The sequence below is a fragment of the Ruditapes philippinarum genome, unplaced genomic scaffold (assembly GCF_026571515.1).
Source record: "Ruditapes philippinarum isolate M1 unplaced genomic scaffold, ASM2657151v2 ctg1244_1_1_1_1, whole genome shotgun sequence".
In the NCBI taxonomy this organism is placed as follows: Eukaryota; Metazoa; Mollusca; class Bivalvia; order Venerida; family Veneridae; genus Ruditapes; species Ruditapes philippinarum.
The window spans coordinates 369,319-394,513 of NW_026862258.1; the positions used below are offsets into that span (position 1 = coordinate 369,319).

The following is a 25,195-nucleotide window of genomic DNA, read 5'->3' on the forward strand; positions in this document are numbered from 1 at the left end:
GGCTGATGTGAACCATGTCGATAACCAGAAAGTTGTTTGATATGTAAAACGAAATCTCCGTTGCTATAAATTTATATTTTTATTATGTGCTTTCACTTGTATAACCGAAACGATGAAAATGCAACAATGCGAAAATGCGAATATACAATGCAAAAAAAGAAAGAAAATTCGACAGTGCTAAAAAGCGAAACTACGAAGAGACAGCAAAGTTTGCCGTGCTTTGCATTGTCGCGTTTCTGTCGATGCAATGCAAGACCACGACGCTTTTCATTTTTGTGTTGTTTTGTCGCCATTCTATTGTTGCCATTTTGCGATTTTCATCGAGAAGGCAAAACATACTGAGTCAGTCATTTTCGTTCTTTCGTGTTTTCGCTTTTCTAAATTTTACGCGAATAAGCACAAGAACGGCATGGCGTAACTGAGCAACTACAATAAATCTTTTTAGCAAATATATATCTATTGTATATGGTTGAAATACCTTGAGGTAATATGAGGTAATAAGTAGCAGAAATTTCAGGTCATGTCCCGCAGACGCTAGAAATCTTTATTTCATATGACGATGGATAAATAACTGTGGATGAAGTTGTTTGTTGTTGTTTGTTTGTTTTTTTGTTTGTTTTTTGGGGGTAGAGGGTTATTTATTTATTTATTTATTTATTTATATTTATTCGTTTATTTATTAAGATATTCTTAAATTAATGATTGGCAAAATTTTTGCAATTGTTTGATCGTTTAAAGAGTTACCTGTACTTGATATCCATATATTTCCAACTAATCTCAACTAACTTTTAATATCGTAACTAAAATTTCAAAGACATGCCATCTTTAATAACTTATATCTCTACAGTATTAACATGTATGAAGTCACAGTTTGGACTAATACATGATAAAATGATTAAGTAAATGGAGCATGAAGGTTGAAATAATTTACTAAAACTAGAAAAAAGGAGTGTGACTTATTTTGCAAATGATTCATCGCGTCATATAATTGTTGTCATAGTAAATCTATATTCTAAGTAAATTTTAAGTAAAGCTTAAATAGAGTCAGGATTTCGTTCTAGAATTATCATTAAGATGATTAAAGACTTTAGAATTTTGCCAAGAAAGATGTAAACATCCGGACTGATCCTCACAGGTCATTTCCACCGACTCCCGTAATACATCAACATTTTTCTTTATAGACAAAGTATAACTGTTGTCGACGTATTGAACTGTTGTCTGGTTTTTCGAATACATTATATAATATCAACGGATAAAGAAATAAACGGGGAATAAACGGGTGAATGTGATCCATTAGCAGGGTAATATTAGATCATGACAACATGTATTAATGTATCTTGGTTTGACACAGTCTATGTATTAATCCTACATATTCGTTGAAAGTACCATATTTACTAAATGATGTCTTAATGTGTTACCTTCGTTAAATAAAGTTATTATTATTATTATTATTATTATTATTATTATTCAAAACAATAATAATGAGAGCTTTTGTGTGTTACCGCATTTGAATTCATTCAAATAAGTTGAAAAATAAACACGAAAAGTACACACACTATGTTGTAAAATATCGAAGGTTATTTAGCCTAGAAATCAACTAGAAAATGGACATTTTAGCGTGTAGGTTATAATATCGAATGCAAATATTGGCAAAAGATTACAACTTAAAAATAAACGTACTTTTTAGTTTTATTTCAAATCAACTTTAACAGAGTAACCTGCCACTGTTTACCGGATATGAATAAATGTTATGACGTCATGTGATTTTTTCCTTTACAAGAGCTTTTATTCTGTTTGCCGAGTAAAGTACATTGCACTCTGTGTCCTTCCGAGATTTGAAATAAAAAAATTAAAACTTGAATCGGACAATGTTATAATAATAGCATTGAAAGCTCTTTCAATGGCTATTTTGACATTATCACCTAAAAATAACAAGACTTTTAGCACAATTGATTGGACAAAGAGGAAAAGCCACATTCACTCTTACGGTTACATAATAATTAATTTGACACATTAAATATTTGTAACTTAACATATTTGAAATTTCAAACATATTTTAACTAGTGGTCTTCTAAATAGAAATAACAACTTTAAAAGTAAATAGCATGCATATTTATCCATTTTTTGTAATTGCTTTGTTTTTCGACAGCACAACATAAGATATAAAAAAAGAAAAGAGCAAAACTATATATGAGCCGCGCCATGACAAAACCAACATAGTGCGTTTGCGACCAGCATGGATCCAGACCAGCCTGCGCATCCGTGCATTCTGATCAGGATCCATGCTGTTCACCTACAAACCCTATTACAAGTAGAGAAACTGATAGCGAACAGCATGGATCCTGATCAGACTGCACGGATGCGCAGACTGGTGTGGATCCATGCTGGTCGCAAACGCACTATGTTGGTTTTGGTTTTTGGTACATTTTGTAATCCTAATAAAAGTGGATATATGTACTGACATGTTTGATGAGTATTACTTTATACTTGTGTAAGACAATGTTCATTGCGTTTAACACATTCGTTGAAAATATTTCCCTTTATACTTCATCATTTCAGAATTATAACACTTTGAATAGTAACAACAATAAATGAATAAATATGCTTGTTCTTTATCAGCAAAATTTAAAAACGAGAACATTTTAAAAGGTCAATTGGAGATATTCAGAAGGAAACGGCCTTGAAACTTAAAACGATGAATTATGTCAAATGTTTATCATACTGTGTTAGTACCAAATATGTACTTTTAAAATTAATACATTTTTAAAAGTACAATTCAACTTAAAAAAGAGACACTATAAATTTATTGGTGATAACGTTTCTGGATGATTCCTATTGATGGACTTAAAATAACCTTGCACATTATGATTTCCGTGGGAAAGTGTCCTTTTCCGGTTCACCTTAGATACAAACGCACTTTTAAATACCATGTTCATGTGCATTTATAGATTTTAACAAAAAACTGGACAGAGTAAAAGTTCTTGTCCATGTAAAATGCGTTTAAACTGCTAATTTATGTGTGTTTTGTATAAAAAAAGAAGAATTCTCTATAAGATTTTTCTACTGTATTTTATATATACTAGTATATAAAATAATGGTCATGTAGAAATCTTCGTTTACATATCAATTATTGTGTATAGTTCCAAGTTCCAGAACTATCACAATGTATGTTTGTTTCATCGGTAAACTTTTTTGTATATTCGAGAAACACACATAAAATGATATTTTTTATTTTTAAATGTGAATTTTTAGGTGCAAATTAAACTTTGATGATTAAGCATGCCTTACATATTATATTATGTGTAAAAAAAAAACACTTTATAATCCATTCGTCTCTTGTTCAAAATCTGGTAGTTTTGAGTAAAATTTCAAAATTACTTGCTCATTCGTACATATTTATCTTTTCATTTGTGATTTTCTTCGTTGACATATACATAATTACCTAATTATAATAGAATGTTGCAAACGTAAAGTTCAGGCTTATAAATATATAATATTTTTCAAATGTTAAGGAGTTCTTGTGATAACTCTGAAGATGTCCTATAGTTCTTATAACTTTTGTTACTGCCAGTGTGTTTCTTGTGGAACGTTTTAGCGTATTTTAACTACGGAATGCCGTTAGGGCCATCGCATATGAATGTGTTGATCTGAAACGCGATAGTCGATAATACGATGGTGAAAACGCGAAATCACGAAACTACGATGGTGAAAACGCGAAAGTACGATGATGAAAACGCGATAGTACGATGATGAAAACGCGACAGTACGATACTACGATGATGAAAACGCGATAAACTATCGTGTTTTCACCATCGTACTGTCGCGTTTTCACCATCGTAGTTTCGTGATTTCGCGTTTTCATCATCGTACTGTCGAGTATCGCGTTTCAGGTCAAACCATTCATAGGCAATGGCCCTAACGGCATTCTGGAATGCCGTTAGGGCCATCGCCTATGAATGTGTTAATCTGAAACGCGATAGTCGATAGTACGATGGTGAAAACACGAAATCACGAAACTACGATGGTGAAAACACGATAGTACGATGATGAAAACGCGATAGTACGATGATGAAAACGCGATAGTACGATGATGAAAACACGACAGTACGATGGTGAAAACGCGATAGTACGATGATGAAAACACGACAGTACGATGATGAAAACGCGAAATCACGAAACTACGATGGTGAAAACGCGACAGTACGATGGTGAAAACACGATAGTTTATCGCGTTTTCATCATCGTAGTATCGTACTGTCGCGTTTTCATCATCGTTCTTTCGCGTTTTCATCATCGTACTTTCGCGTTTTCACCATCGTAGTTTCGTGATTTCGCGTTTTCACCATCGTACTATCGACTATCGCGTTTCAGATCAACACATTAATAGGCAATGGCCCTAACGGCATTCCGTATTTATCAGCAATAAATGTGTAGATCATTATGAAGCTTATCATTTGCACAAAAATATGGTTAAACACTGTTGGTTTTGAGTGTATTTCAGTTCAAGAGATATTTTTTTTTTTTAATTTGATAAAATTTTTTGGTTACGCAGATTTTGTAGACTGAAAAAAGGCTAAATGAAGTCATGAACATTTCATTAATATATAACTTTGTTTATGTCAATGTATCAGTTTCAAAGGTTTAAATAAGTCGTGGCCTCAAAATAATAAGTTGTGGCCACAAGGTTTTAAGTCGCGACCTCAAGATTATAAGTTGTGGTCACAAGATTAATATCTTGAGGCTACAAAATAGTATATTTAGGCCTCAAGATAAGAAGTTGTGGTCACAAGTTAATATATTGATGCCTCAAGATAATAAGTTGTGACCATAAGATAATAAGTCGTGGCCACAAGTTAATATCTTGAGGCTACAAGATAAAATATCTAGGTCTCAAGATAAAAGTTGTGGTCACAAGTTAATATATTAAGGCCTCAAGATAATAAGTTATGACCACCAAATAATAAGTCGTGGCCACAACATAATAGGTCGTGACCTCAAGATAGTAAGTTGTGGTCACAAGATAATATCTTGAGGCTACAAGATGGTATATCTTGGCCTCAAGATTAATAAGTTAATACATTAGGCCTCAAGATAATAAGTCGTGGTCACAAAATAATATCTTGAGGCTACAAGATAAAATATATAGGCCTCAAGATAAAAAGTTGTGGTCACAAGTTAATATATTGAGGCCTCAAGATGATAAGTTGTTGCCACAAGATAATACACGTATGTCGTGGACACAACATAATAAGTTGCGGCCATTAGATAATATGTCGTGGTCACAACATAATAAGTTGTTGCCACAAGATAATATGTCGTGGACACAACATAATAAGTTGTGGCCATAAGATAATATGTCGTGAACACAACATAAAAAGTTGTGGCCACAAGATAATATGTCGTGGACACAAAATAATAAGTTGTAGCCATAAGATAATATGTGGTGGACACAACATAATAAGTTGTGGCCATAAGATAAAATAATACTGGAAATATCACGTATATGCCACCCTAGTTACTGAATCTAACCACTGTTCGCTTTAAAGTATGATATCTAATTTGTCATGGGCAATATAAAATTGATGGTTGCAAATTTTGAGCATTGTGATACTGTTATATTAACAGTTCCAAATCAAAAAGAGAGCATGTCCTTTTTTATGTAAAAGGGAAGTGATATTTCGTCTAAATAAATTATTACATTGATTTCTTTACATGTAAAACGCTATATTCACAGGTGGCAGTATCAGTGTTTGGACACCCGACCCTTATCTGCCCCTGGACCCCTACTATAACCCTGAAAAAAATATTCAACTCTCTAAGGCTTACTATAAGGTACCAAATACAAAACCACCGATAAAATTATGAAAAAAAATCCACTATCAAAATTATAGTTATAGAAAGGTAAAAAGCCTACTATACTGTGCTCCTCTTAGTCCACGGTACTTAACGCTTTGAAACCAGAAAGAAAACAACAAATGAAACTTATGGTACAAAAATTGTCATAATCTTTAACATATAGGTATTTTCTGATGTATGGCACAAGGAAACAACAGTTTATTTAGTCAAAGTTAATTCAAATGGACCAAATGTAGACCATATGTCGGCCATTTTGAAAACAGTATGTCATCATTTAAATCGCGGTAATGGTGTTACATTTCAGTTTTTTCATGTTCAGTTAAAATTTCTACATGTTATTTTGCTTGATTTTAAATATTAAAATTTTCCTTACTTTGTTACTCAAAATTTATTTTTACAACAAACAGAACATTCAGAAAATGACGATTGTTTCAGACATACGCACAAATTTAACGGAATGTTGTTGCTTTTTGAAGAATTTGTAAAATGTTGTTCTCTTTTACGTTAAAATCTAGAGATTTAAAATATTTTGCACAAAAATTTTGTTGTAAAGATGTATGAATAAAATATGTCAATTCTGACCAATTTTATCACTGGTCACATGAAAATATGCCATTACCGTTAAATAAGTGATGACGCGGAATTAGTGATGTTGAGTATACATGTTCATTTGCCAAACAATGTGGAACACGGGAAATCGTCGTTATGGCGACTGAGGCGCATTCCGAAGGCATTTCGCTGCATCATTCACACGGGGGAGGAAGTGTTACACGAAGGATGGAGTTCTTATGATAACTTGTTTGGAGTTCTTATGATAACTGTAACGGAGTTCCTGGAAAACGTTAAGGATTTCTGTGGAAAACTTTTCTATATACTTTGAGAACTCACGTAAAAAATGGTTATTTTTAACTTTAAATGGGGAGTTTGAGGTGCTAAATTTAACTTTGATAATTAAGCTGGCCCTTCATATTGTATTATGTTTCAGAAAAAATCTTTTAGTCCATATTTCGTCGCCGTTTAAAAAAAATCTGGTAGTTTTGAGAAAAATTACCAAATTACTTGCTAATTCGTACATATTGACCTTTTCTTTTGTGATCTTCGTTGCTATACATAATCACCTAATTATAGTGGAGAGTTGCAAACATAAAGCCCGGGCTAATAAATGTATACCCGATTTTTCAAATGTTACGTTTAAGCGTATTTTATCAGTCAATAAGTGTGTAAATCATTATGAAGCATAGTACGCTTATCATTTGCACAAAAATTTGGTTATATAACGTGGGTTTTGATCGTGTTTTAGTTCCTAATTAAATTTGTGCGAAATCATATTGACATTAATAAACCCAACGAATGCACTAAATGTTTCTGTGTATACTGTTCGTCAACAAGAGTTTTATGTCATAAGTTTCCGCAAATGCAACATTGAGGCCATGTGGCAAAATTAAAACACGATCATTCAATATATCTGGAGAAGACATGAAACTGCTTTGGTGTACAGTCTACATAGGATAAACAGGTGCTTAGCTATCTTCAGGAACGACCGCCTCCGTGGTCGAGGGGTTTGAGTCGATGACTTCTAATCCAGTTACCTCTTTGGCGTGGGTTCGATCCCCGGGAGATGCTTTGGTAGTTTAGCACTGAGGAAGGTGGTCTAGTACTAGTGTAACTCTTCAGGAACGATGGTTAGGAAACTATCCGCCCATATGACTGAAATACTGTTGGGAAAAGGCGTAAAATGAAACAAACAAACAAACAAACAGAAATCTTCAGGAAAACCTGAATCAGCGGTCACCAGTATTCAGCAGTAACATGGCTTAAACCGCCAAGGAAAAATTGTTTAAAACTTACACTTTTTTCTCGGTTTTATGTTTTAAGCAACCGCCTTTCTAAAGCAGACAATAAGTAGTTTGGCTTCCCTCAAGAAGCGGCTAAGTAAATTGTATCATTATATACCATGTATCGTATATAACCGGGATACCCTTCACACCCATGCACCCGAAATGTATGATCTTTTTATGCATAATAAAAAATCAACCGATTACTACCGATCTCTTCGACAGATTTGCACGTGCCCTACGGGTTCGAGCGAAAGAAGTTCAACAATATATTTTTGTAATCAATTACAGCAAAAGTTGTTGCAAATTTCCACAACTAGGACTCCAACTTTGATCAGAAAAATGTATGCAGTAATTTTCCGAAATATGGAGATTGCTGTACGTCACGTGATGCTACATTGGATGTAATAGAGAAAGGAACAAGGTCGATAAACGGCATGAACCTTACGGTGACTCACATATCTTATTGAAGACTTACTTTCTATCGTCATATCATTGTCATAGAACTTAATACGTTTTATGAAAAAAGCTTATACCTTTTAGAAATTGAAATATCCGTTGAATACATAAAGACGACACCCACCTCATTAAATTTAGATAAAGGTAGTGCATACTACCTCCTATTTTGCTGAAAACCATTTACATGCATACCGATAGCATAGTTACTTAATGTTTTCTAAAACTGCCAGGAATATTTATATATATGACGAAATCATGCTTGAGTATTAAATTCAAAGCGTATTTTTATCCTGTAAGTAAATGCTCTACATCAAGTATGTTTACAGTCATTCCAATCAAATTACACACACACACACACACAAAGACCAAAACAAACACAAACAACACAAGAAACGGAGGTAAGAACTGAAATACACGATCAAAACCAACGTTATATAACCATATTTTTGTGCAAAGGATAAGCGTACTATGCTTCATAATGATTTACACACTTATTGACTAACAAAATACGCTTAAACGTGCCGTGATTAAGCACAAAAACACACTGGCAGTAACAAAAGTTATCATAAGAACTCCAGGACATATTTTGAGTTATCGCAAGAACTCCGTAACATTTGAAAAATCGGGTATAAATTTATTAGCCTGGGCTTTATGTTTGCAACTCTCCATAATATTTAGGTAATTAAGTATAGCAACGAAGAAGATCACAAATGAAAAGGTCAATATGTACGAATTAGCAAGTAATTTGGTAATTTTTCTAAAAACTACCAGATTTTTTAAAAAAAAGGCGACAAAATATGGACCTAAAGATTTTTTCTGAAACAAAATACAATATGTAGGGCAACAAACAAGCCTAATTATCAAAGTTAAATTTAGCACCTCAAACTCCCCATTTAAAGTTAAAAATAACCATTTTTTACGCGAGTTCTCAAAGTATATAGAAAAGTTTTCCACAGAAATCCGTAACGTTTTCCAGGAACTCCGTGACAGTTATCATAAAAACTCCAAACAAGTTATCATAAGAACTCCATCCTTAGTGTAACACTTCCTCCCCCGTGATTCATTAATATCAATAAAAAGAACTTGAATATCACAGCTTACTTAATTCAAGTCCAACGAATATCAATATTCTATCGATTTTTTCTGTTTCACTGTATGTTTTGACTTGTCGCTGTCATTTTGGATTCTGATACCTGTGTGATATACGCGATCTGATTGGACGTCCAATAAGGCTCGTCCTATCAGACTGCAAAATGGCTACGACAAGTCAAATCAAAGCACAGAAGGCGCTGAATTTGTTTGGGTCTCAGAATGTAAGAAAGGTGAAGGTTGTGAGATTATAAACCAATTTGTTTTTGTATAGTGCCACCAACGCTTTCCAGCGTTTTGTTTGTACTAAATTGGCTATAAGACTAATTGCAACACTGATATTCAATCCAATGTTTATTTGACTTAAACAATTTGAAAAAAAATGAGTTGCCTTAACTGGGATTTGAACTCCAGACCTCTCGCTTCTTAAGCGAGCGCGCAAACCCCTCGGCCACGGCATGAAGAAAACCATATTATTCTAAAGTAGGGTTTTTAACGACGCTAACTGTTGTTTAACACAGATGAAACTAATCATGGAGCTTACTATAAGTATGTATATCTATAAAGAATAAAACAATATTAGAAATATTCGAACATTCGGGAATTATTTTGCTTGAAAATTAATGAGCCTTTCATTTGACCATCTTTACGCAGTGATCTCCCCTGAATTGTTCGGCTTTAATGTACATATAAAGGGAAGTAACCGCTTCAAAAAAGCGGACTACTTTCGGCATTTGCAATTAACAGCATTAGAGTCTGTAATTTCGCTACCATTATTTGTTTGGTCTGACGACCCAAACAAATAAAAATACCGTGAAACAGAAAATCAAAGCACTGATAGCGCTGAAGTATACATTGCTTGAAAATATAATCCATTTTTGTCATCAAGGCCATGTTGATTTTAACCTACTGACCTCAAAAACAATAGGGGTCATCTTCTGACCAATGTCAATGTCCCTAACAAGTGACTCACACCAAGGCTTTTTTCTTCCAAAGTTATTAATGAGACAAGGAAGATGTGATGTTCCAGGCAAGCTGATAGATGAGCAATAAAGAAATCATTTTTTGAAACACCGTTAAATGGACTGCAGTATAGAATATTGAGTCTTCAGTGATGCTATCTAATAATTAAAAGGCATGACCTGGCTTGAACTCTGTACTTTGATGCATTAATATATATATATATATATATATATATATATATATATATATATATATATATATATATATATATATATATATATATATATATATATATATATATATATATATATATATATATATATATTAATGCATCAAAGTATATATATATATATATATTAGAAGTTTTGTGAAAGACTTTCCTCAGACTTACTCACTCTTTAACTAACATGGCCATACCTTTTTAATATACATGTAGATATTTTATGGTTACAGCTAAATGCGAGTGAGGAAATTTAGAAATGTTATTAGTTAAAACATATTGTATTGCATCAAATAAATGTCAAATATTATACAAATGATGAGTATATAACAAAAAGCAAATGAGTTTGGCAACGAGTTAGATTAAGCCCTACCTTGGTATTGTAATGTGTCTTCAAATGTATCTTCAAATTATTAGGTTACTTAGAAACTGAAGTGCAGAAAAATTTTTGAATAATTTATCCTCTAAAATAAGGTTATGACTAGACTACCTCTATATAGACACCATATAAAACATATAATTTAATGCCAGCATTTTTTAAAAATTATTTTCTGATTTTATTATAATCAGTTGTAGTGCAAAACTAACTGTTGAAGAGATCACCTTTCAACAAATACTGGTCTTTAATGACAAGTAATTAAGATTAGTTACAATAGTTATAGATGAAAGTTAAAGTGTTGAAATATATGTATAAACTTTATCAGCTAATCTGTTCGATGTACATTTACACTAGTCTTGTAAAACAAGAAATAATTTCATTATTTGTGATATTCATATTATTTATACCCTTAGATTTGATTGTTTGTAAATAGTCCTGTATGGGAGAATATTAACATTATGTAAAAGTATTAAAATAGTCTCAGTGTAAATGTATTCATCAATAAATTAACTACCAAAATTAATAAACTCCATTTAAATGTCAGTTACAAATAATATTAACTCCATGTGTATTTATGTTTCAACTACATGTACTAAAAATTAAATACTGCTAGTTCTTCCCTGTATAAGCATAATATACTGCCAGTTAGAATAAAGAACTTTGTCAGAATATCTATTGTAAAGAAGTTCACTTTGTCATGAAATATCTCAGATTCTGGAATTCTCAAACATCTGAATGAGTCTAATATAATGTTCTTTAATTTTTAATTTCTAATTTCTAGGTACAGTTGTATGTTATTTCCTTTCTTTTTGCATAGGTTGGTACCTTTAAACACCTTCAAATGAAGCATGCATACCTTTTGTCATGCAAAATCTTTGAATAAGTCTATTAATTTTGGAACAAGCGCAAGCTTAGAGAACAGGGTCTAAGGTTATGAAATGAAAACGGCTTCCATTGGCCAGTTTGATTATTTATACTCAAAAAGCAACCAATCAGATTCTAGCTTTTTTGTAGACTGGTATCTAGTTTTTAATTTATAACAAGAAGACTTTTTATATTAAGGGCGGGGGTTATCTTTATATAATATAAATATTTATGTATGTGCAATCTACAAGAAAGATGACCCTTCAATTGTTTCTAATTACAGACCTATATCACTTCTTAGCACGGTCAGCAAATCTTTAGAAAAAATTATACATAGACATATATTCAATTTTTTGGTTGTTAATAACACTGTTCCAAATGACTCCACAACCAATCAACTTGCGTCTTTATGTAATACATTTTGCAAAGCCCTTAATGATGGAAAAGAAGTGAGAGCTGTCTTTTGCGATATTTCAAAAGCCTTTGATCGTGTGTGTCATAAAGGTCTCATTTTCGAGCTTTAGTCTGCTGGAATAAATTGTGGGCTTTTAAATTGGTTAGTAAAACGGAATCAGTAGTAATCGTAACGTGTTGTGAACTTTTTATATGCCCGAAAGGGCATATTATGTTATACCCCCTGGCGTCCGTCTGTCTGTCTGTACGTCCGTCCGTTAGCAATTCGGTTTCCGGAGCATAACTTAAGTTCCATTTGGCCCACAATGTTCAAACTTCATAGGATGATCGTCCATATTGGGTAGGAGACCCCTATTGATTTTGGGGTCAAAAGGTCAAAAGTCAAGGTCACTATTACCTTAAAACTGAAAACAGTTTCCGGAGCATAACTCAAGTTCCATTTGACTTACAATGTTCGAACTTCATAGGATGATTGTCCATATTGGATAGAAGACCCATATTGATTTTGGGGTCACAAAGTCAAAGGTCAAGGTCAATATTACCTTGATACTGAAAACAGTTTCTAGAGCATAACTTAAGTTCCATTTGGCCCACAATATTCAAACTTCATAGGATTATTGTTTATATTGGGTAGAAGACCCCTATTGATTTTAGGGTCAAAAGGTCAAAGGTGAAGGTCACTATTACCTTAAAATTGAAAACAGTTTCCGGAGCATAACTTAAGTTCCATTTGACCCACAATATTCAAACTTCATAGAATGATTGTCCATATTGGGTAGGAGACCCCTATTGATTTTGGGGTCACTAGGTCAAAGGTCAAGGTCACAATTACCTTAAAACCAAAAACAGTTTCCGGAGCATAACTTAAGTTCCATTTGGCCCACTATATTCAAACTTCATAGGATGATTGTCCATATTGGGTAGAAGACCCCTATTGATTTTGGGGTCACAAGGTCAAAGGTCAAAGTCACTTTTACCTTAATACTGAAAACAGTTTCTAGAGCATAACTTAAGTTCCATTTGGCCCACAATATTCAAACTTCATAGTATGATTGTGTATATTGGATAGAAGACCCCTATTGATTTTTGGGTCACAAGGTCAAAGGTCAAGGTCACTATTACCTTAAAATTGAAAACAGTTTCCGGAGCATAACTAAAGTTCCATTTGGCCCACAATTTTCAAACTTCTTAGGATGATTGCCCATATTAGGTAGAAGACCCCTATTGATTTTGGGATCACAAGGTCAAAGGTTAAGGTCATTATTAATAACTTAAGTATTCAGCAACCTACAGCTGTAAAATTTTATAGAGTGAACAGCTAATTCCCATGTCTTACAAATGCTTCATCCTTACTAAAAAAAAACACTTTCGGGCATATAATGCTCCGCCTAGCGATGCTCTTGTTTTTTATTATTTTAATATTTACACCCCCTCACCCACCTCGACGAACCCCAGCACCAAAGTATCTTATTTGTCATGGGCAATATCATATTGATGGCTGCATAATTTTAGCATTTTGATACTGCTTTCCCTAAAATTGATAATGAACAGTTCCAAATTAAAAAGAGAGCAATTCCATTGTTAGATGAAAGGAAATGGCAGTCAGTAAGCATATTTCGTTTCATTGATTTCTTTACATGACAAACACTCTATCACTAGAGTTTCGATATTTACCACCGTATTATCATTTATTTTTAAACCGCATTAAGACACCTGTTCATCTCTTTACAAGGACAATAAGTAACAATTACAGTACATGTAGGGTAAGTTATCATTGTTTTATGTTTTTCTATAGATATGTATTAATACATGTATATATGCCAAATAATTGATTTAAATATATTGAAAAATTAAAGCTATTGCATGTACTGATTAATCAATTGATTGCTCGTACTTGATAAGCGGGCGTTTCATAGTTCGATGACCTTTCTGTTGAAAATGTGTCAGGGTTCAATCGTACACATATACACGCACAGTGCGTTAATTGGATTGCAGGTACTAGTAACCCGCACTTTACTTATATTTACAGATATACATGTTCTCGTAGTTCCTCAATTGTTAAGGACTAAGGCCAAAAATAGAAATATGTTTGTTTCCCCTTCCCCACCCATTAAAATCAGGGTAGGAAAATTATTTTTTATATGTGCAAAATAATAAATAAGCTGCATATATGTATAATGAACTATAAAATTAATTTATTAAGTGCAATAGTATATGTACATGCATTACCATATTCACCACTGACATACTCGTACATGAAATATGAAACAGTAGTAAAGAATTATATTGTTGCCGGTGAATCTTCAAATTTTACCTGTAAAATCAAAATTGGAAGTAAAGCTATTTTACTAATGAAGTTAAATGATTTTCATTCATTGCATGTAAGACAAATATTCATTACTTTCTTTAATAGTTCGAAATACATTGATAAAAATAAATTCAGCATGTTTCTTCCATAAACTGTCTGTCTTTCAAATTTGTCCAGCTGATTAGTCATCTAAATATAATACTGTATAATGTACAAACCAGCTCAGATTTTCATTTGTCTGTTACCAGTATAGTTTGCACACAAAATGTTGATATTTTATAATGTTATAGGTTACATATATGTACATTTAAATTATTTAGAAATAATTAACCAGTTTGAAGTATGAGCACATCATATATACATTTGTTTATTGTTGCAGGTTAACAATGAGTACATTTGAAGATTACAATACCACGTGTAATGGTTATGATGACAATCGTCAGCCGCTAGGTGCTGATATTGTTGCTGGAATGATGCATGTTTACAATAACAAACCGCTGAAGGTAAACGTATTATTTTGTCCTTTTTCAATGACGGGAAAAATAGATTCAACATTTTAAATGGCATAACCACATTGTCATATTTCAATGACGAGATAATTACATCTTTACATTACCACAACATACTATAATCAAAGCACTGAAAGCATTGGCAGCTGAACGACATGTTAAGAGAAATTGTATAAGTCATTCCGATAATTTTGATAAACAAATATTAATTGTTAGCATTGCGTTACTGACATTTTACAGTTGCAATGGGTAGTTATATAAAACTAGCGTTTGCTAGCCAAATGGATTGTTTTAAAAATGCAAAAAATGAGAGCAACTATATATGCAATGTTGTCCTGCACCGATTCGAAAAAATTTTCTTACCATTTAGTTTATTTAAGACATGTATTGTGGTATGAATTATAATTATAAGCTGTAGATTTTTCAAAACTCATCTTATCTTAAATATAGCCTTCAAAGTTGTTCATATGTACATGTATCTGTGTTTATATGTTGAGTTGAACGAGTAAATTCATAAAATCTTTTTAAAAGTTATACCGAATACCGGGGTATATGATTTTTTCAATTATTAATCATCTATCAGTGTATTTAGATTCATTTTTGTATAGTTTAAATTATACATATTTGCTTTTAACTTATTGACAATGGTAGACATCGTCTATTATGTAAAGTGTCGAATTTGTCATACATTGAAATATGTTTGTCCATAACACTAGATCTAGCACCTTGATAAGAAGGGTGAATTTATGTTATCTGTGGGACATTCCAGATCTTCAAACTTGTTACTCCATATTATGTATAACAAAGAAATGTACTTCTATTATAAACAGGAGCTTCATCTGCTCGATGCCGGATGTGGGACCGGTAACTATACAAAATCTTTAATCAATTATGGCGTCGGTAAAGTAAACGCTAATGGACGCTTCCACTGGCATGTTTTGAAAGGGCTAAGATTAAACTGCTGATGCTCTATCTAGGGATGTTGTTGTTGACACAGTTGAACATAGGCTTCCAAATATGCCATTTGATGACGCTACATTTGATGCCATTTTATTCAGTCAAGTATGAGATTTTGATGTTAAATAAACATGAGCGTCTAAAGTAAGTTTAATAAGATATAATAGCCCTTACCGTCCTGGCGGCAACAGATTCTACGTAGGACAATGCCAACGGACACATCCGTGCCGTCTAACCATGGTCTGCACTTCTTGCTATTCAGTCAGTACATATTATTAATATTTTGCTAAAATTGTTATGAACAGAATACGCTTTTAGTCAACACATTAAAAGATGGACAAGTCCATATAATATGTAAACCGCGGTAGGGCGTTTTGCTTCTTATTCAGTTATGTTAACGCTGACTGCACATTATTAACAAACAATACTTATGATATAAAAAGACTTACTGTGGAAGTAACAATATTTTAATCTGTGGGTACAAACAAACTTTTACAGTTACAGCTAACAAGTAACCGTGAAGCTTTATACCTATGGATTGGCTTGGGAAAACACAACATGTGTGCCGGATAACGGCATTGATCAAGCTTGACTTTATTACTACATGCTTACAGATTAATGTCAAAAAAATGAACGAACGACTACAGCATTAAAAATATCACTTTTCTATCAATGAATCAGTAATGCGTTTATGGATATTGTTTTGGAAGGCAATATCCGCCAGGTCGTCTTTTGTGCTTTGTTGTTTGATATTCTAACATGATATTTCTTATTTTATTGCGTTAGTTTTGTTTTGGACGGAAATGTGTTAGCTTATCAGTATGACACCTTTCTTATATGACTTAAGTATATTTTGACAACATTTTATTTGTGAAAAATCATCGTTTATCTTAATTCGTATCAGTGATAATATGATTATATGCATTTTATTTTGTAAACATGCAAAGAAACTATTAATGCATGATTATCACTATTATATTTTTTGTGTTCAGACATTATTTATCTTTCTTATCAAAATTAGCTCTTTGATTCCCCACAACATGTGTAAAATATTTGAACAAATAAATACAAAACATAAAAAAATAGCAGATACATTGTGTTGTAGTGTAAAATGTGTCATTGAAGAACAGCTCGCAAATCAATGTTACTTGTAATGCACCTTTGATTAACACATCAACACCAGTTATTGTTAATATAGTGACAAAGGGGAAGTAGCTAGTAATGTAGCGCGAATGAAGATGATGAAATTAGATATATTCTAATATTCTATGAGAAACTGAAGGAAATAATTATTAGCATCACTTTTAAAAATAACTTCTTACATTTTGACAAATTGCAATTTTGAATAGTTTAAAATCATATCTTTATGCGAACTATTCTGCAGCATGGAATAAAATTTTTAAAAAAATTGTAGAGATATATCACTACTTCTCGTAATCCTCCCCACCCTCATCCTAACACATCCTAGGCAGGCTCAATAAAAAGGTAGTCATTTAAGTTGCCGCTGATGAATGTACAAACACCTGACCAGCAAGTGTGCAGATATTCTGGCACATACTGTTAAATTCGGCGGCCAGTATTATACACCTTTCTACAAAGATGTGTCATCAGTGCAGACTGATGACGTCCATATTCATACATGTATACTGATTTTTCTATACATTACTCAATGTTACTGTCAAACAGCTTTTGCAGTTACTGAAACATTCCGTATATAAGATGCAGAGAAAGAGTGCAGATTGTTAAAAAAAACACATTGCTCACCCAGAATAGATATGAATAAAAAATACAAACCTATGTGCTTACTTTTATATGCCGAACATTAAAAAAATAAAGTGTGTTTATTCATGTCAACCCGACAATAAAGGTTAGAGAGTAGACTTTTTTAATGAAAGTATGCATATTCATAAACACCAATCTGACAAAATTATTCATCATTGCAACATTTTGTTCTTACATTCGCTTACTCGAAATTAAGGGATGTTCAGTGGAAATAGTTATTTTAACCAATACATGTACAAAGATTGATACAATGTAAAAGTAAAAATTTTATAAACTGAGAATGTGCATGCATATATACCCGAAAATAATATCTGATAAACGTTTTAGTACATATATATCAATCTCGTGTATATACACTTGTATACTGTTAATGTCTGTCAATCTCGAGAATATAAATCTACCTTCAAAATGGTTTGCACTCCAGAATGGTAACAAACTCGGGTATATGAAATATGCATTTTTAATTTGGGACTGTTTTTTTATCATTCAAGTCTAATAGAATACTACTTCCTATTGTCAATTTCATTATGAGAAATAAATTTCACATTCACAATTCATAAAATGAGACATAGATCATGATAAACAAATTCACATAAAAGTCAAAGGTACTGTTCAAATAAAAATGTTCTCATAATATGCTTTATTCATATGAGAACAGTATCTTAGTAATAAGCATGTTTGCCAACAAACTATTGTAATAAAATAAGAATTAGGATGTTAAATATCAAACAACACAAAAAAGTGGCTGATATTCCCCTTCCATATTTTGTAACGTATCTTCATCAGGTCTTACATCATCTTGATACAAACGACGATATAAATGAAAGCCAGCGCTTCGAACAACTCGGGCACGCTATTGCTGAAGCTGGCAGGGTATTGTGTCAGAATGGAACCATGTTCATTATGGCATCTACCCCGGATGATATCATGAACAGTTGGTACAATCATCTCAACATGGAAATTTCGCGCAAATATGTCAAGAAGTTTGCTTCAATTCATCAATTTCTTGACCTCTTTACACTGACAGGTTTTACTTGTATTCAGAAAATGAAATTGCTAGGCTCCGTTTTGGTAGACTATGATAACGCAGAAGGTCCACTGAACAAAGCCTGGCGGGACAGTGATTCTTATTGGGCAATAGCAAACGAAAAAGAAATAAAAGATGTTGAGCAGAAAATAAATGCCTTGAAAAAGGATGGTAAGGTTAAGGACTTTGTTGAAAAGCACGATCGCGTACACACCAATGGCATTGCTACTTTATTTGTATGTAAGAATATATAAGAAATCCGTACTTGAATTTTTTCCATGTATCATATATTTCTGTAAAAAAAGGCGCTAGAATATGCCCAAATTTCTACGGGCATTATTTCCCATATGCATATAATAATCATTTGTTCATTTTTTTGTAAAGATAGTTTCACTCATATAGGACTACCGTTATATTACCGTTTAGCAGTGATTTCGATTGTATCTTAAAATGGTAACTTCGAAATGTTCCATATGAACCACAACAAACATGTCTTTATAAGGGTGCAAGAAAGACAACCGTGTATCAATGTATACTGCCGTATGAATTTGGATATGGAATGATCTCCCTTAGATATTTGAATTTCTTCCAGCAGTTATAATGTTATGTTGCATGTCAATAAACCGTCGGTCTCCGACGGTAAGTTTGTCTTATTTGTTGTTATTTTCGTTAAAAAAATTTAATGTTATAATAGTAATTATCATTATTTATTATTATTATTATTATTATTATTATTATTATTATTATTATTATTATTATTATTATTATTACGTTTTATTATGGGAAAATAAATTATGTCAGTTTTTTTGTCGGCATTTTAAAAATTTTACAGACAGTTATTCTGCACACAGTTGTGCGAATGGGCGCTAATAACGAAACGACCATTCAAATTTTACAAATCTAAATGACACATTTAAAACAAGGACAAAATAAATACATTATTTAAATAATTTTATTTCGTGTACATTTGTATACGGTTATGTGATTTATCATGAATTGTACGTATAAACAGAAAAGTTTTCTTAAATGTTAAAACAATCTTATCAAGGAATAAAAGGTAAGAATAAAGCGTGACAACTCTTTTCTTTTTCTTACACTTTGTCCATTTAAGCACAACTACAAGTATCAAAACTTTTCTTAAAACTAAAAATTAAAAGAAAGAAACGGCAATTAAAGGGACTCCACTGAGGATTTTGACTTGAAGGGTCTGGAGAAATTTTCCAATATGTGTGTGTGTACCATTTGATGTATGTCGAGACCAATAACTTTTCTGCAAATTTTCAGAACCTTCACTCTCCACGTTTTTTCAGAATTATCGTTTTATTATGCAAAATGTTACCCCAAAAAAAAGCGTTGCAACGCTTTTCACTCAAGTTGGGATAAGAAACGCTCAGAAATCGATTTTCATTTTAGTTCTGAGCATATTTCTTTATAATCCTTTTCTATTTTAAGTGCTTCATTTGATTTATGTAAATTTTATTATTTTTTTTAATTTTTAGGCTTTTTTGACCTCAGTGGAGTTCCTTTAAAGAAGCTATCTGGTCATAACTATTTTCATACATGTATGACAAATAGCATTATTATTTGTAAAACAAGGAAACTAAGAGCTATCTCTATTAGTAATAGAAAGACCATCGAAACACGAGGCTATCTGATTTGTACGAGTGGGCGTAGGCCACGAGTATTAATTAGAATGCCGAGTGTTTTGATGTTCTTTCTCTTTTGTAACATAGTCAAACATAAAAAACACGTTCCCTGTTGTCACAACATGAAACCCCAGAAAAAAGTAACCAATGAACGAGCATCTGAATATGATATTTTCATTGCTTTCCCTTTCCCTGCCGTCGCAATAAGTAAACCCCAGCAAAAGTGAGCCAATCAATGGACATGCTCAAGAGTGCGGGTACTTTATACCTGCATTCCAGTTAACGCACTGTGCATGTATATGTATACAATTTAACTCTGACACATTTTCAACAGAAAGGTCCCCAAACTATGATACAATGTTTAATCAAGAACTATGTGATGAACACTCAAAACATCAACATATAAGCTTTAACATTCTGTAATGCTTTTTATGGCTTTATATCATTAATATAATGCTCAACTGAAGATGAAATTTATCAATATTGTAAGTACCAAAAAGCTTCTCCTTTTTTTTTTTCTTTTTTTTTTTGAGAAGATATTACCGAATTTACATTTCATGTTTCTGATTACCTCAATCAGAAATATATTTTCTATAGTCTATGTCAATTTTTTCAATAAGAAATGAATGCATATATTTTAATGATTACATTAGTCATATAATGTGCACAAATATTTGCGGTACATATTTTACATATGATGTTTGAAAATAGTTTTAGTTGCATAATTATATACATATATAAAATTTCACTTAATTAAGAAGTGTGGTAACAACCATAATTACAAAATATAGGATCTTTAACGTATCTATGGTAATTATATGCCAAATGCTTCTTGAATGAAATATTTAATTATAAGAAAAACTTATTTAAAAATAAGTTAATCAAGAGGTATCTCAATAGTTGTATATATAGCAAAAAATAATAAAACAATAAACAATATATAAAATAAAATTAAATATCAAAAACATCACTTTTTCATAAAAATAAGAATGAAGATGATTAAACTTGTTGCTTAGGTTAGTTAATAATGTCATACATACTTACTAAAGATATCTTCTAAAAATATAAGAAAATACAAAAGACTACATGTTTATATAACTTTATACTATTTGTCATAAAGATGCATTGACGGCATTTTCATTGCACTCGCTGGGAGTTTCTCGGTAACAAACCAAACGTTACTCTGCTTACTAGAGTTTTCCACAAGAGTTGCCGTTCCTTCTGTGTTCCTCCTAGCACTGAAGAGTTCTCCAGTGCTCTCCTGTGTAGGTACGGAATAGTTTCATCAACTGGTCCATAAGGAGTAGATTTGTAAACAGCAAAACCCGCATGTCCTGTTGGATAAAAGGCATCCATTGCTTTATTAAAGCATAGTACGTGTGTCTTTATATCCTGCATGTGGTTCAATAATATCATTCTACACTTGTTTCAAAGAATCACCAGTCTTTCATGATTATATACGAAATAACTTACTTAGTTACTTACTTAGGATTCAAAATTGCCATCAACTTTTACAACAAGAAAAAGAAACAGTTTTTAAGACAAAAATGTATGGCAAACTCTTACAATATAAATGTATGACCAGTTATATATACATGGGAATTTAAAATTGGTTGTGATTGAAAGCACTATCTTGAAATAACTGCTTGATTGAGCCAAGAAATAGTAATTCGATAAGTAGCGATACCAATTTAGTATTCATAAACCAGTAAATTTATGAGTTTAGTTTATCCTTAACCAAATTATTGAAGCTTAAGCAAATGTGTTGTTTTTACCAAAATGTAACTGTTTTTAAGTATTGTGTTAGAGCCTTTACAAAACATTTACTGGTGGATATTTGGTCAATGTTGACGATTACGTAACCTTAAATGACATTAAGTAGCCAAATTTTTAATAACGTGTGAAACCGCCACGTTCCCGGATAATTACCTCAACCCTTTCCGGGCTGTGCTTAACTTATTTCCAGGTGTATACAATTTGTATATCACTTCTAACACACGGACATTTTCACGTATTTAACCTACAAAGCATGCAGTGGGGCACCGCTTAAAGGCTGACATAAAACGAACTTCTTATATATCATTACCATCTAAACCACACAGTGTTGGTTAGAATAGTCAATATCATTTATAGATAGATTTGCTAATCTCTTCGAAAATTATCTGATCGTTAACTTCAAGGGTATCAATAAAATACAATGGAACATAAATAGTTACTAACGTCTGATTAAATGAAATGAGCCGTGTCACGACAAAACCAACATAGTGCGTTTGCGACCAACATGATCCAGACCAGCCTGCGCATCCGTGCAATCTTATCAGGATTCATGCTGTTCGCTATCAGTTTCTCTACTTATTATAGGGTCTGTAAGCGAACAGCATGGATCCTGATCAGACTGAGTGGATACGCTGGATAGTCTGGATCCATGCTGGTCGCAAACCTATTATGTTGGTTTTGTCGTGACGCGGCTCAAATATGTTCTCGTACATGTAACTGGATGCTTATATCAAATCCATATCCTTACTGTGGCCTTGCGTGATAAGAACAATTCACTTAAGTCATATATTACCTTCTTGAAAACGAAGACAGACCAAATAAGGAAAAGCAATGTTACATATGACAGGTATCCATACAATACCAAATACAAACACTGTCAGCTAGCTTACGGAACGTCGTTGGAATTATTGAGGTGTCTGGAATAATGCATGGAGGTGCACCTGAGGTCTAACTCCACCAGTTAAGCAGGAAAGTTGACAAATGACCTCTACCTCTAAAAAAAACTATACTAAGTTGCAAAAGAAAGTGTGCTCTTGGTTACTTAAAATTCCGTATACAGTCATGAGCAAAAAAGTGGCAAATTTGGTATCAAAATTTGCATAAACATATTGGTTTACAATGGTTTACCTTGTATTGAAATTTGATTATTTTCAGCAGTTTGGTTTGTGCAACTTTTTCATTCTTCATCCGTTTACACGAAACCAAAGTTCAGATTTTAAATGTAAATCATCGTGAAGTCACTATATTTAGGTAAATTTTGATAGCAAATTTGCTAATACTAGTAGTACTAGTACACAGAATTTCCCTATAACCATGTACACACTGTCTATTGCACATCAGTTTATTTATTTCTCAATTTCCATCCATTGTCTCGCTAAATACACACCTAATGAAGACGAAAGGTAGTCGGACATTCCATATGACTGTCCAAAAAATATCGTACCATTATTTGTACTCAATGACCTTTTGTCAATCCTGCAACAAAACAATACATTACATGAAAATCATACATTGAACCAACCTAAAGCAGACGACAAGTAATCTGACATTCCATATAATTGTCCAAAAAATATACACCCGCTGTTGACTTTCAAATCTCTGGATTTTATTCTGAAAAGAAATGTTAATTTGCATATTTAAATCAAACTTTTTTATGTGTATATTGAGTAATCAAAAAACATTCACATCAATGTGTACCTGAAATACCCATTCAAGTGGGTATAACATGTATTTAGTAAAGGAAAATTGGTTGATATCAAAAAGAAAATACTTTGTATCAATTAGGGAAACAGGGACATCTAAAAATATATTCATCTAAATACGAGATAAAAATCACAATTACGACGGAATATATAGAAAAACTACGAAAACGAAAAATAAACTTTTACAATTCCTTTACATGGTTAAATGTCGACATATAACTCACTCATGCACAGCGTGTTTGACTGTATCTTCGTTGTGTGATGCAATGACCACGTAACATTTGTCTGGTTCTCGTTGTATAGCATCCAGTAAATGTTCCATAGACTGGTTATATGTATCACTCGTGGCTTCAAATGTCGGGTTGACTGGGTCATCGTAGCCACTGTCTTTGGCCATCTGGCGTTCTTTGTGCATGTATGCTCCACGAACTAACTTTGTAGCAAATCCAGCGCCTTTGGAGCGGATGAAAAGGCAATCCTTGACAACCTGGTCATGTGTTTGCTGAAATTTTCAAACATAACAAATCTTTATAGAATCGTAAGCCTATAGAACTTACATCTTACAAAACTTTTAACTATTCTGATTTTAAACGTTTGGTGTTTGAAGTTCGCTTAAATCATATGTTTATTTTATTTCAGTCATGTAAGTGAGGTGTTTTTGCAACGTTTTCAGATGAATCTATGTCCACTTAAAGTTAAATAGCAATACTATGTAGATTTTTGTTCTCATATCACAAAAAACGCTAGGAAAACTATTCTATCTTAATTCAAAGGTTGTTCCATCAAACACCATTAAACACTTTGTTTTTACAGCTACCCATTAATATACAGAACGGTTATACAAATACAAGACAGAAAACAGGTCTACCCGAGAAGCGTGGGAATGAAGTTTTAATCTAACTGGCACCGTTCTTATATTCAGCGTAAAACCGGTACTTGAGGGCGAAGACAATATGTGTTCATACGTGCCATCCATGCACAGTTTCATTCAAACGGATTCAGCATGTAGCATTGTTATTCGAATTTTAATTATTCAATTTCTTTGTGTAAGTAAATAAAAACGAATAAATGACTAGTAATCTTACTTTAAGGTAGTTCTGGTAGGTATAGGCGACAAGTGGCTTTGTTCGATTAAACTGCAGCATCATAGCCAAACTAAGAATCCTCAGGGCGGGGTTCAGATATGTGTATTCTGCGTCAATTAGCAGCCGCACCTCTAACTCTTCTGAAAGCTATAATTGCTTAAAATTTGTGATAAGTTTCACGTTGTGAAAAGAAGATGTCAAGTCTGGGTACGTACATAACATAAAAATTATCAAAATACTAAAAGTGACATTATGCCCATCCAGGGGTGAGTGAACGGGTGAAGATCAAGATATGTTTTCATTTTGCCATAATCCCTTTTAAT

The 25,195-nt window shown here is 32.6% G+C and overlaps 2 protein-coding genes and 1 long non-coding RNA gene across 3 annotated transcripts; 2 read left to right on the top strand and 1 right to left on the bottom strand.

Annotated features, from left to right (window-relative positions):
* Positions 1-13,782: 13,782 nt before the first annotated feature.
* On the top strand, positions 13,783-15,825 carry LOC132718452 (uncharacterized). The gene is made up of 3 exons (XR_009624086.1): positions 13,783-13,842; positions 14,767-14,890; positions 15,727-15,825. It is a non-coding gene; the product is annotated as an uncharacterized LOC132718452 (long non-coding RNA).
* Positions 15,826-15,862: 37 nt separating this feature from the next.
* Positions 15,863-19,000, top strand: LOC132718450 (uncharacterized). Its single transcript, XM_060702149.1, has 2 exons — positions 15,863-15,958; positions 18,422-19,000. Exons 1-2 carry the CDS (start codon positions 15,914-15,916, stop codon positions 18,914-18,916), a joined length of 540 nt encoding a protein of 179 aa, XP_060558132.1. The 5' UTR covers positions 15,863-15,913; the 3' UTR covers positions 18,917-19,000.
* A 596-nt stretch (positions 19,001-19,596) lies between these two features.
* On the bottom strand, positions 19,597-24,991 carry LOC132718451 (proline dehydrogenase 1, mitochondrial-like; the record flags this gene model as incomplete). The annotated part of the gene is given in 4 exon segments (XM_060702150.1): positions 19,597-21,642; positions 23,472-23,560; positions 24,012-24,289; positions 24,873-24,991. Coding segments are annotated over 4 exon segments (683 nt in total), but the record flags the coding sequence as incomplete, so codon positions are not given.
* Between the last annotated feature and the right edge of the window lie 204 nt (positions 24,992-25,195).